This window comes from Rhipicephalus microplus, chromosome 2 (genome assembly GCF_043290135.1).
Source record: "Rhipicephalus microplus isolate Deutch F79 chromosome 2, USDA_Rmic, whole genome shotgun sequence".
Taxonomy (NCBI): domain Eukaryota; kingdom Metazoa; phylum Arthropoda; class Arachnida; order Ixodida; family Ixodidae; genus Rhipicephalus; species Rhipicephalus microplus.
Genome location: NC_134701.1, coordinates 69,949,219 through 69,962,018, shown reverse-complemented (window position 1 = coordinate 69,962,018; position 12,800 = coordinate 69,949,219). Strand labels below are relative to the sequence as shown.

The following is a 12,800-nucleotide window of genomic DNA, read 5'->3' as shown; positions in this document are numbered from 1 at the left end:
TTAAAATTCACTGTTACCACACCTAATTAACTTTTAATGTTCAGGTATAATTGCATGACTACTTCTTTTGAATTGAAGAACTCGGGCTCTTTCGTAGTGGTGACATATAAAGGGACTACTCATTCCTGTAATACAGTCTTGTCCATCTTGTCCTATAATCGCGCATTTTTCATTTGGAGCGTTTATAAACAGGAGTTTATACAACGACTCGTTGAAATTAGCAGTGAACATTTGCTTTCTATTTATACGTACAGCTTATGCTTGCTGAACAGCACTTCTTTATCTCATTAGAATTTATTGGAGCAAGCAGTTTGCGCTCTATAATAATAAACGTACGTTGCAATCAACGCAAAAAAGCTAGTTCAGATGAATATCAAGCATGCAGAGACACACAGGAGATTCATATGCGTGCGGATGGACTAGCTCAATTTACGAAAACTAGTAACTATATTCAGTAAACTTCCGTAGTGGCACTATAGTTGATGTGCATCGCAGCTAGCATATGCAACAATGGGCATCTGTTTTCAGCAGTCACCGTTACCACGATGTCCTACAACGAATTGTATCGTATTAGTGGTTTTCCTAACATTGCAGAAAATAACCTTGCGTGATAGGTCGGTGGCCATATAACTAAAACACTTGTGCTGCTGGCTTGCAAATGCCAGTGGTCGTTCCCTGACTTCTTGACAAGAACAAATCCATCGCGTTAAGGGGCGTTTCAAATAAGCAATAAAAATTTCTGTTTCAATACAGGTCAGCGAAATTATAAAAATTCTGTTTTAGAACGAAATCCCTGCTACTCCATGTCTTCGAAGGCGTCTCCATGATTTTGAGCCACAGAGGCGCAAGAGGGGCAGGCGTGACATCACTTCGAACGATACGCTGTGGAGAGGTGTCATCACTGCGCTCTTTTGGATTCACAACACTGTTTAACCACAATATCAGGTGAACGTTTGAAGGCCAGCTAAACCACCTGGCGTCAAAATTTTGTGGTCGCGTTGCAGGTATGCACGAGTGTACAGTAAACGCACGAAGCTACACACGTATGTTAATCGAAACAAGGATCTTCTCGTATTGCTATTTCCGTGGCTACAGTGCATTTGTGAGCTCGCTTCTTCAGCTCGCCAGACGTACAGAGAAAACGTGTAGCAGGCGTCTTTCTCACGCAATAAATATGTTTAGGTAAATCAAAGCAGTTCCATTGTTACCACAGGCGTAAAAACGACATGATTTCTTGCGCGAGCACGTGATAAGAAGCCCTCGCCACTTTAAAGTACTGTAGGAATCAAAACTAGAATATGAGAACATGGTGTAATTATGTTTTCAGGGCTCACTCACGCTCAGCAGTACCTTTCTAGGCCTTCAAAGGCTTGGCCTCTCGTTTGGTGCAAAAAGTGACAAATGAAATGAGCGTGTCATTGCCACTTTAAGAAAAGAAGCAATCGTCTACATTGAAGCAATCTATCACGCAAGTTTATTATCGGTGGATAACGGAGATTGCCATTTGCGCCAAAATAATGCCGGAAAGATTGATTTCTGTTAGTGATGTATGACAGCACTGGAGGTTACTGCGCAGCTTGCCTGGCAAAAAACTACAAAAAGACTGTGAAGTTTTTGTGTGTGTTTGTGTGTCTGTGTTTGTGTTGTGTATTTGTGTGTGTCTGTGTGTAGCCAAGTACGTGAAAAGGTTACCTTTGTTCAAACATTTTCTTTCTTCCCACTAGGTCTCTACAACACAGACCCTCAAAACTTGCCGAAGATAAGTAATTGTTTCATGGTTAAATGGTATTTTCATTGCGACAACACACGTGAATGCCTCAGAGTGACTCACATATCACTGGAGAGGCAATTAGAAAGCGATTTCGAAGCTTTATACCGAAACGACGGAAGTCGGGCAGCTTAACTTATTTGGTATAGCTAAAAAAACATGCTAAACACATCTTGTGTAGGAAACTGGTTTTCAAACTTTCTGAGAACTCCAAACAGTGCGCGTATTTTAGCGCTCGTAACTCCATATGGGCCGACAGTCCAACAATCGTCAAAATGTGTGCAAGAATTCAGCAGTCAGGAATACATAAAAAAAATTGAACGAGAGCACAATTTTTCCGCAAATATACAAGGTAAATTCATTTTTTCTTTTAAAAAGTGTGGCTGAGCAACTGGGTTGTTTATATCATGATGAATTGGACAGCAAAATGCTTTCTCGAGCTCATCAAAAAAGCCGTCCTGAATATCGGCTATTTTATGTCATCAGCTTTCTTGTACTTTATTCTTGCTTACGTTCGTGCATAAGTTTTTTTTCGAATATTTTCATCCCTCTGAGGTTCCCAACAGGGGATTTCGAACACAAATTTTGTTGTGTGAAGATGTACAGTGTCATTGTGTGGCCTAAAAGAAATTGCGTGCAAGATTTATACGCGGAAATGCTTGTGGGAACATGGATAGATAGATAGATAGGTAGATAGATAGATAGATATATAGATAGATAGATAGATAGATAGATAGATAGATAGATAGATAGATAGATAGATAGATAGATAGATAGATAGATAGATAGATAGATAGATAGATAGATAGATAGATAGATGGATGGATGGATGGATGGATGGATAGATGGATGGATGGATGGATGGATGGATGGATGGATGGATGGATGGATGGATGGATGGATGGATGGATGGAAGGATGGACGGACGGACGGACGGACGGAGGATGAACCGACACAAAACTTTATTGACATTCCTAAAGTGCACGGCTCAGCACGCAGCAAGCCACTCCCACGTTGGCCGGCAATGGCTTCTCTGAAGAACTCGTAGTTGTACGAAAAATAAATATATTCCATGTCTCTGAGTAAAATTTTGTATGCTTGAACTGAACCTCTTTATTATGTATGAAGCTTTGAAAGTCTAATAAGACAATTTTGAGACACTGCAATAATAATGATAATAATAATAATAATAATAATAATAATAATAATAATAATAATAATAATAATAATAATAATAATAATAATAATAATAATAATAATAATAATAATAATAATATGTGCGGAGTTTTACCTCCCAAAAACCACGATATGTTTATGAGAGATAGCGCAGCCTTCCATCTGGTACTATTTAAGGCGCCTTGACATTGCAAAGTATATGGGCATCTACCACTTCACCTTTATCGAAATATGACTGCTCCGGCCGGGGTCGAACAGTAATCTTCGTGTTAGCAACCTCAGCACTATACTCTTTGTTCCATCGAGGCGGACTTGAGGCATTGAAAAAGGGGCGTTTCTGTTTCCTTGAATTTGACGCAAGGTTACCCGAGCTTGGCGAAACTCGCTATCTTTACAAGCTCTCTGCAACACACCCATTTGAACGACACAACAGAACTCAACAGTCAAATCAACTACTCAGCGTGCGGAGTTCCATTGGTTACGATGAAACCCGCCATTACGTCAAGGACGGTCGATAAAGTTGGGCGGTGTTGTCAAGCTAGAGCCACATCTTTCATTTGTTTGTCGTTCCACTGTGGTACGGCAATCACTGTGAAAAGACAACCATACAATAAATATGGCCGAAGAAGTGTAGTGATTATATTTTATTTTTGAAGATGGGCTCTTTGAATTCAATTTGAAGCTTTCAACACCTGAAATGGATCTGATTTAAAATAAAAAGCATGGTGGCTTCTATGCTCCTCCGAGCGCCTTGCAAGATCGCAACAGCAGCAAAGTTCGAGGCCACGTGTTAATTGTCATAGTCGGCCTGTGAATTCTAGTGCGCTGACTGGCCGGTGCGCGCCTTCTTTGTCGTCCTCATTGTCTGCTAGTACCCAACGACGTGCGTCCGGCTAATTAGCGAGTTGGCTGGACGGAATATTTGGCAGGTTAAGTGGCAAGTAAGACAGTGCAATGAAGCCATGTACAGCTATAAGGTCATCCTACCTAATTCATTCATATTAGTGTGACTCCAATTACGAACAGACTAAGTAAAATCGCGCTAATTAGACAATAATAATAAGAATAATTGGGATCATGCTGTTTAGGGTAAGGTAAATATATTCATATTAGCCATTACCTTTTCAATTGCACCCGAATAAATTATTGCCGTTATACATGAAACTTTATCAATCAAGATAATAATGTTAAGTTTGATGTTCACTAAGACCTTTCTAATTAGTACAAAACAAAATGAAGACAAAGATAAGGCGGTGTTCTCTTCTAACCACACCAAGGAGGTGAGCAGACGACCTACCTAAAAGCTGGAAGAAGATAGGTTATCACATGCTCTTCAACGGCTCCAGCATCGCACGAATAGAGCAAGATGACCAAATTGTTTTATATGCAAGGAAGCTACTGCTTAGCGTCCACCGCATCAAACATTTGACAGTTACACCATCATCATCACCATCAAGAGTTGGACTAGGCCTTCTCAGAATAAACGAATTCATATCTGAGGTCACACGTCAGTCAGTTTGATTGACAGACACCCGCTGGGAAGGTCATGTCCACTAACTGCATTTGCTCTTGCCGAGGACCAGTGCTCACGCCGCAACGCAGCGAGAGGCACAGTTTATCTAACAGCTTTACCGTGCGGACAATGCACACACGCACGCAGAAGTAAAAGTTACGTCCTCATATGGCTGCGATGTCTCGTTATAAATTTCACTGCGCTCACGGCGTACTACTCAGCGCCGCGTTTCCACCATTGATGCGAGCGCCCCTGGTAACAACTTCTCCTTATATGAACTGAAAGCTAGGCTTGCTGCAAAAGCAGAAAGAACAAAGACATGTCCGAGTGAAGACTAACAGTTCCTTAATCTGAGTTCGCGAAGCCAATTTTTGGCGTGAGTATCACTGCACAATCGCAATGCGCGCATAACCATCATCTTTCTGCTAAAAATAATCACCATGAAGCCGTGGAACATGCGCCTTATGTATAGCAAACGCCACAACCTTTTCCTCCATATTCAAAAAGTGCGCACTGTATACCCACTAAGCAGAATATTCTGTTTACTTTCCTTTTATTATGTTATTGCTACAAGAGCCTACGATGGCCACTTTGAACAGCGCAATGATGATAAGAGGCTCACAATGTGAAAAAAAAAATGATGCTTTTCAAATCATTCGAAGCCACTGAAAATGAACAGCATAGATAAAAACAACCACAAGGGAGTGTAAATTATTGAAAAACGTGAAATATGGTAATTGTGGAAGAAACTAAAAAGTATCTTGCTAGCAAAATGAGCGCTCTGTCATCTAAAACTTTTGAAAAAAAAAACCCAATCAGAAGGTTAACAAAAAAAAAACCGCTGTATTTTAAATACCTTCAATGTCACACATGAACGCCTAAGAACTATTTTTCCTGACTGTGTATTAGATACATAGATGGCTTCGGGACGTTAAACCCCACACATCAATCAAATCAGCTATTTTCTCTGTTCCAAAGTGATATAGAAGGCATACTCGTGCAGTTATCGTAAAATTGGCTCATAAAATAAGCTTCAATTATGTTGCCGAAGACCTCTTTCACTTTTTTTCTAACTTATTTAATATTTATGAGAAATGCAAGTGCGAGAAGTCTCAATTAGGTATAGTAATCTTTACTGAGTCCAAAGAAAAGAACATTATCTGAACCTCGCTGCTGTAACATAAGCTGTAAAAGGCGTGATTGGCATTATGGGACCATCAACGGATGCTCGTGCTAGTGAGCCAGCCGTGTCATTTAAAAATATACCACAGTGACTTGGCGCTGATATGAATCGCACTAGATGAATGTTTGCTGGGATAAACTATTTAATTAGATTTATTACTTCTAATTCCGACGACGATGATCAAAATGAACACATGGATAGCAAATTAGTCGATGAAAAAGACCAGAGCAATAAATGAGAAAAAATACCCATATCTGCTTTCTAGTCACTCATAGATGCATCAGTTGCGATTACAGTATTAGTTCCTACTTAAGACAGGTTTTTTTTTATAATCCAATAACATATTTAGAGGGCAAATCTTTAGCGTTCTTTAGAAAGATATCATCGTGTTATATTTACACATTGCTGGTGGGTTTGCCTGATGGTATGATCTCGAATATGCTAACCTTTAGACATCTATTAGTTGCATGTTTTTCTGAGCATTCTGCATTCATTTATTAGGTCATTAGCAAACACTTAAGACTAGAGGCCGCATTTTTAGGGAATGAAAAGTGTATTTTAGGCGCTACAGACAGGCAGGTGAAGCACTGCTTTAGGCTCTCAAAATCATATTTATAGGCGCAATAAATTTCTACAAAAATAAAATAACCCGAAAAAACGACGTCGGTGACTGGTGTCTACGGCAAGAAGAAAAAAAATGATACTGTTTAAGATAGCAGAAAGGTATCAACGATTGAACATAGGCATGCATTTCCTGCACGATTCGCAGTATGTGGTCTTTTGTTTTATTGTCTAGCATAGTGCGTCAAGTGTCCACCATTCAATTGACAATTTCCTAGGTCTCTTTTGTTTCGTTGTGGCTGGGCAGGGCCATGCAGGAGCAAGTAATCAGGCTACTGATACCCAAAGAAGAGAGCGATGCTAGGTCTATTCCCGTAGGACCAATTTCTCTTCCATCAGTGAACACTTTAACGAACTTCTCTCTACGTTTGGGCCTTCCGAGATGACAAGCGTAATGGTGCGCTGGGCGCTCCGGATTATTGCTGTTAATATTGCAAAATTACATGTTGCGGAAAAACGCTCAATTTCTAAGAATGCCACTTGCCCTTCACGCGGGCGTGCACCCCAAGATTTTGGGAGTGATGTACAGCAAGAAATTGTCGTGTTTTTACGCCGCTCCTTGACGTTACCATTGGTGGGCTGACGTCGCATACTATAAGCTCTTCATCAGACTTATTTTAAATGCTAGCTATATGTTGAAAAGCAGAAGAAAATTGTCCCGCATCCTGATTATATCCTGCCTTTTAAACGGTACCTCATTGGGAGCGTTTCACGTGACATTACTCTATTTAGCATGTACAGTTTGTGTGTTCTGTTGTGTAGCATGAATGAGGAGTACTTTTGTTTGGGCTAGCTACTTCATACCGTTTTGAAAGGCAAGCGCTAAGACAAAGGGGAAGGAAGACAGCGCTCTTTGTCTATATGCCTTTTTTTCTTTGTGTTTTTGCACTACCCTTTCAAAATCAGTATAATGACTCAAAGCACAGAAAAATAATAAAAAACGCAAACTGAATCTCAGCTTGTTATTATTTTTATTTTTGTTTTGAATGGCCTCGATATGCTATTAACTGATCGACTCTCGTTTAGCGTCCGCCTCGGTGGACCAGTCGTTGTAGGTGCTCCGCTGCTGACCCGAATGCCGCGGGTTCGATGGGGGCCACGGCGGTCACATCTAGATAGATGCGAAAAAGCAGATTCCCGTGCACTGTGCAATGTCAGTGCACGTTAAAAAAACGCCAGTTGGTCAAAAAGTGCCGAGACCTCCACTACGGCATCCCTCGTATTCATGTCGTGGTTTTTTTCGCGTAAATCCACACATACTGCTACTGCTACTATATACTACTACTACTACTACTACTACTACTACTACTATTACTACTACTGCCACATTTCGCTTGCGATCGTCTTCTTGTCGTTCCTGCATCGTGCCTTCGCCAACACTGACAACTCTTAGCTTGTATTTGGTGCGTCGTCTCTGACCGCAGTTTCAGCGGAGCGACGTGGTGTATCGTGGTCAGAATACATGATTATTTCCAGGCTCTCCTAAAGTACACGTACTGACTGATCCATCCCATAGAAACGGTTATTACATAACAGAAAAGGCCGAAACGACACAACATCGATCGCATACGTGCCGAAGTAGGCTGGGGCACGTCATGCGCGCGTGACCTTGCTTACGCATGTTGTTCTCGTTGCACATGCATCGCGTTATTCTCCAGCCCTGACACCGAAGGAAACAGGGAAGAATTGAGGCTCACGACGGTTACGCGGGACGAGATGCTAGGGATTCAAGCTTGCATATTCGCATCATGCCTTGGTGGCTCATTGCGAACCAATTTGAAAAATCACCGTGGTACAAAAACTTTTCATTAGGCACGCAAGAAACTCTAGTGTATAACTACAACTTATTATGTCACCTGAAGAGAGACGCTTAAAGAGCAAATTGCAAACAAAACAAAAGCTGTGTGCACATCATACTTTTTACCCGAAGGCTCTGCAGCAGATGGGTTACAATGTCAAATAAAACGCGCCACTATTGGCACAACACAATTTGTTCTCTTTATAAACCATTTCATTCTGTCATGAATTTACGAAAAAACGAATTAATAGAAATAATATATCTGATAAGATATCCTGAAATCTTAATTACCATTGCGTGAAGAGAGCTGTTTAGGTGCATTTATTTCCGAATGCGAGTTTTACCATAAAATGCTTAACATAGAAGCTTGAACCACTGTTTAATTTGACGCGATGACTGTAATCCTTATCCTATATAGTTCATTCTTCTTATTGTTAACGCTATTATTTTTGAGTAATGGAACAAATAGGAATAAACCTTCAAGTCCTGTTCTGTGTATTCTTTCATGTTTGTCAAACAAAGACATGGGACGAGGGATCTTATACGGAACAAGCATATTCAAGCATACGGATAATGTATGCTAAATCCACCGTTGATTGTAAACATGCTGGCGCCAGTCTCAGGCTTGGCTGTATGAAGTATAACAATTTGGCGACCTTCGGCACCAATCAATCAACAGGAGAATTCTATGAGTGGCCCTTCATGGTTTTTCAATTGTTCTCCAGCTACCCGCGGCTGCACAGAAAAACCTGCTCTTCCTTTCCCACAGCAACACCAGGTTTCCTGGGTGGTACTTCAGATCTTTCACGGCACTGGACAGGTGTCTGTAGAAAGTAGTCACCACGTCCACGACCATAGACGTAACTTTTATTTTCTTACCCCATCTTTAATTCTCTCTACTCCTACCCCTGCAGACGCTGAGACGTGCTTGCGCTTAGGGCTGCAGAAATAGCATCTTTTCACTCCTTATGCTCTTCCACTAATCGCTCGCCGATTGTCAGCTTTGTCTTCGTTGAACCTTATAGTGTTCGGTAATATCAGTGTTGTTTTTTTTACATGAATAACGGCGTCACACCACGCTCGAAAACAAAACTTGTGCTTGAATAGCACTCATATATGCACTCGTTTGGAGAATAGGCATTATAGGCACTTATAGAAATTTAGGCACGAACACCCAAAATAGGTAAATAAAGGCATTATGAAAACACCATAAAAGCCCTTCTTAACCTATAAATTGTTCATATATAAAAATCCCACGATAAAAACGCAAGGAACAAAATAGGAAATTGCTATAATGCGGTCCCTAGTTATGACCTTCGGGTAACCTTTTGATGTTATTTATAAAATTTGAAACTGCATTGCAGATAACCATCATAAAAGAAGGTTAATTATATGTAACAGAAATTTAATTTAACACTCAAGTAAAAATGCAGGGTGACTTTACAAATGACGTGGCATCCCACAGTGTTCACTATTTTACAATGGGGTTCAATGTGTTCCTACTTTCACATGTGAAATGTTTTAGGTTTTTTTTATTCCTATGTGACCACATACATCGTTTTTAAGATTTTTTCTTTTTATGTGTTGCTTGTCATTGTTGTTCATTTGTCACTGGAGTTCCGCAACTTAAAAATTGCTGTTTTTTGTTGTTTTACATTATTCTATTTGTCATAGTGCGGTTTGGCTGTTGTAGTAAAATAAGATCTTGTAGTGAGATCTGACAGGCTTTCTTTCGTATTTACCTAATACTTCTCGAAAGCGAAGGCCACTTCTTTTTTTTTCTTCTCTCAGGATCTAGTAAAGGCAGTAAAAAACGCGAGCCATGTCTTCACGCGACATTGCCAAGCACCGCCGTAGCTTTCTTCGCTTGAGGTTGCGTGCTATCCGGTTTCGTTCTCTCCCCAGAAGAAGGTATAAAACAACATCGTGTATATAGTTACGTAACATTACCTAATACAAGACTCTGGGACATTTATGACGTTACACGTTGATGCATTATGAGAGGTTGTGTGTCGAGGTCATCATGTAATAACAATTTCTAGCATCTTTCGCCCTCGCCACCTCGGAGACGAGTGATGAGGTATCTAAGTCCTTAATGAGAGACTAACGAAAAGACAAACAAAATAAAAAATATGCCCGAGAAGCATACAGTGCACCCTTTATGATTATGTAGAACAAGATTGTGGCATTTGCTATTAATTGAGTGGATGATTCATAGCTCCATCATGGTCATCTGGGGTACTGACATTGAAAGAATGTTGGTTTTGTGCGTTAAGTGGCTACTTAAACTAACAATAAATGGCTGGTAGTCTTCGCGCTATCTTGTCATCCTTCTTCGTTCTTTCTGCCCGCACAGAAATACGACGTTTGACACCTAATGTAATGCGAAAGTCTAACAACACAGCATCGAACACACTGCACGCCTATTTAATGAATGGTATACGTGCACGACCACTGGCCGCTTATACACGTTGTTTCACCTGTGGTAGCAGAGGAAAGACAGCAGGAAGAAGAGGCAGCACAGCACTTCGGCACGGCCCACTATACTCGACACCTGCGCAAGGGCGACAGATGAAATCAATCAGCAACTACATGGAGGATCTCAGAGTGAAAATAATTCCACTGCCGCTTTCAAACTAGGTGTCTATGGTCTTAGTAAGGGTATTATATATCTTTAGAATTTTGTTGTTGCTACAAGTGGGAGATTTGAATTGTGAGCCTTGACTCGCGCAAAAAATTAATAATTCGTCCTAATCGGCATACACACCATTTCAGCTGGAAAAGGTTTGTATCTTCCGTCCCCAACGGCACTGCAAATTGGCTATGGGATGAATAATTTGTTTTAGCCGGGACAAGACCAAGATTTCTAGATATGTGCCCGCAGCCCCACTTCCAGTTGGTGAGAGAGATTGCCTGCCGTAAATAAATTTAATAAGAGCGAAACAAAATAATGGATGGAGAACAAAGGTACTCACCAAAAGCGACTATTGGTTCTATGTATATAGTAGAGACATAATTGAGCATTTAGTGAAAATTAGAATGTCGCACTACAAACCACGGGGCTTGACAGATAGTTTGACATATGCGATGGAGCCTCATATGTTTGTAATGGGCCATGTTTAATTGATCTGCGAAACTACGGGTTAGGTATTCGGTAATGCACTTGTACCAAAATGTTTCAGTACGCTTCTGCTGCGTAGATACTAAAGTCGCTTTTTATGAGTTGTGTTTCTTCAAGATTTGTGATATTTTTTCTGCCTTGTTCCTGTTGAGTTATGGCAGAACGCCGCTGCTAGCGCTGAGAGATGGCGCCACGTAAAATTTTCTACCAACCTTGCTATTGTGTCTCGTGACTGAATATTATGCCACATCGGATGCCATCAGCCTCAAGTCACGCAATGCAATATAGCCCGTTCGATAAATTCAATCATAAAAAGTTTGCACTTGTGCCTAAGATGAGGTGGCCAATTACTGCTCGTTTTATCTAAAATAATGCTCTGCAGAGTTGGCAATTGAACCAAAGATAAAGGCAGAATCAATTTGCTTAAAAATGAACGCACACTTTAAATGATGGATGTTTAAGTATTTATTTTCTCATGATCCTCGTCGAGACAGTTAAGGTTGGCTGTGAACATCGGCAGCAGTACTGCTTTATAATCTTGGGTTATCGATGCTTCTACAACAGTTCAATTTTCACGTTTTTCACCTGCTGGGTAATGAAACAAGGACAGTGGACATTCTACAAAATACCGTGATTGATGTAGGATTTACTGACACGCTTTGGCCGCAAATACCTAGTATTACTTTGTGTTTGTGTTATTTGTGGCCAATGCATGTCAGTAAGCAAGTACCAACTAGGCCAACAATCAGTATTGTTACAATTGATGTTCGAACTGTATTAGGCACTTCAAATGTCCTATATTGGAAACGGATCGGAGCAGGTGTAAATGATACGTATCAATGGAAGACAAATACCAGGCCTACATCCAATATTCGTTTTTCTCTCATTTGATGTTTACCTGCTATGTTCTTTAAAAATAGTGATAAATAAACAAATAATTAAATAGAAACACTCACGGCCTCGGTGTGCACCGGATGAGCAGCGAACAGCATTGCGGCCAGGCACGCATGGAGGGCAGCTATCCTCATTACATGGCGTGCGACGACAGCCACCAGAGCAGAGCATGCGCAGTGCAAGGCGACGTTGACCACATGGTAACCACGCACCTGCCGCCCATTGGCGTAATAATTGGCCCTGTGAGGAAAGACACACAAAGAGGCATATATTAGAAAATTTTCAGCGTAACGCGTCCCAGTTACACATTTAACCAACTGTTTCTGATGCATCAAATTATGCCCCTTTTTCAGTATGCAGTACCATATGCAATGAGGGTTTTTTCTTGTTGATGCGGCGTTCTGCTGTAGGTTGGTTCATGGCGTAAATTACACTTGATTCCTCGGAAAATGGAGCGCCACTCAACTAATGTGATCCTTATTTATAAAAGTTATTAGTGGCACGTGCATCGAGGAACGATCTTGTTTCTTTTTCAAGCACTTCCTTTCGGGCACATACTTCTGGTTTTGAGAATATCCAGAAAAAAAAGTCCGCTAAAAATGAAACTGCAACGAAATCTATTGTTCTAGTTCAACATGCAGTTACATTTCATGCACATCCCAAAATTCATTAGTGTATTCATATTGACTACACTTATTACTGTCCGGATAATTATTGAAACGTAAT

At 40.6% G+C, this 12,800-nt stretch overlaps 1 protein-coding gene across 1 annotated transcript in view; it reads right to left on the bottom strand.

The window, feature by feature from the left end:
* Positions 1 to 12,309, bottom strand: part of LOC119170845 (protein O-mannosyl-transferase TMTC1) — an 85,513-nt gene extending 73,204 nt beyond the window's left edge. Inside the window, exons 1-2 of the mRNA XM_037422116.2 lie at positions 12,137 to 12,309; positions 10,540 to 10,613 (exon numbers count right to left, since the gene is read on the bottom strand). Coding sequence (XP_037278013.2) covers positions 10,540 to 10,613; positions 12,137 to 12,208 — 146 coding nt within the window. The 5' untranslated portion in view covers positions 12,209 to 12,309. The remainder of the gene's footprint in view (positions 1 to 10,539; positions 10,614 to 12,136) is intronic.
* Positions 12,310 to 12,800: the final 491 nt, after the last annotated feature.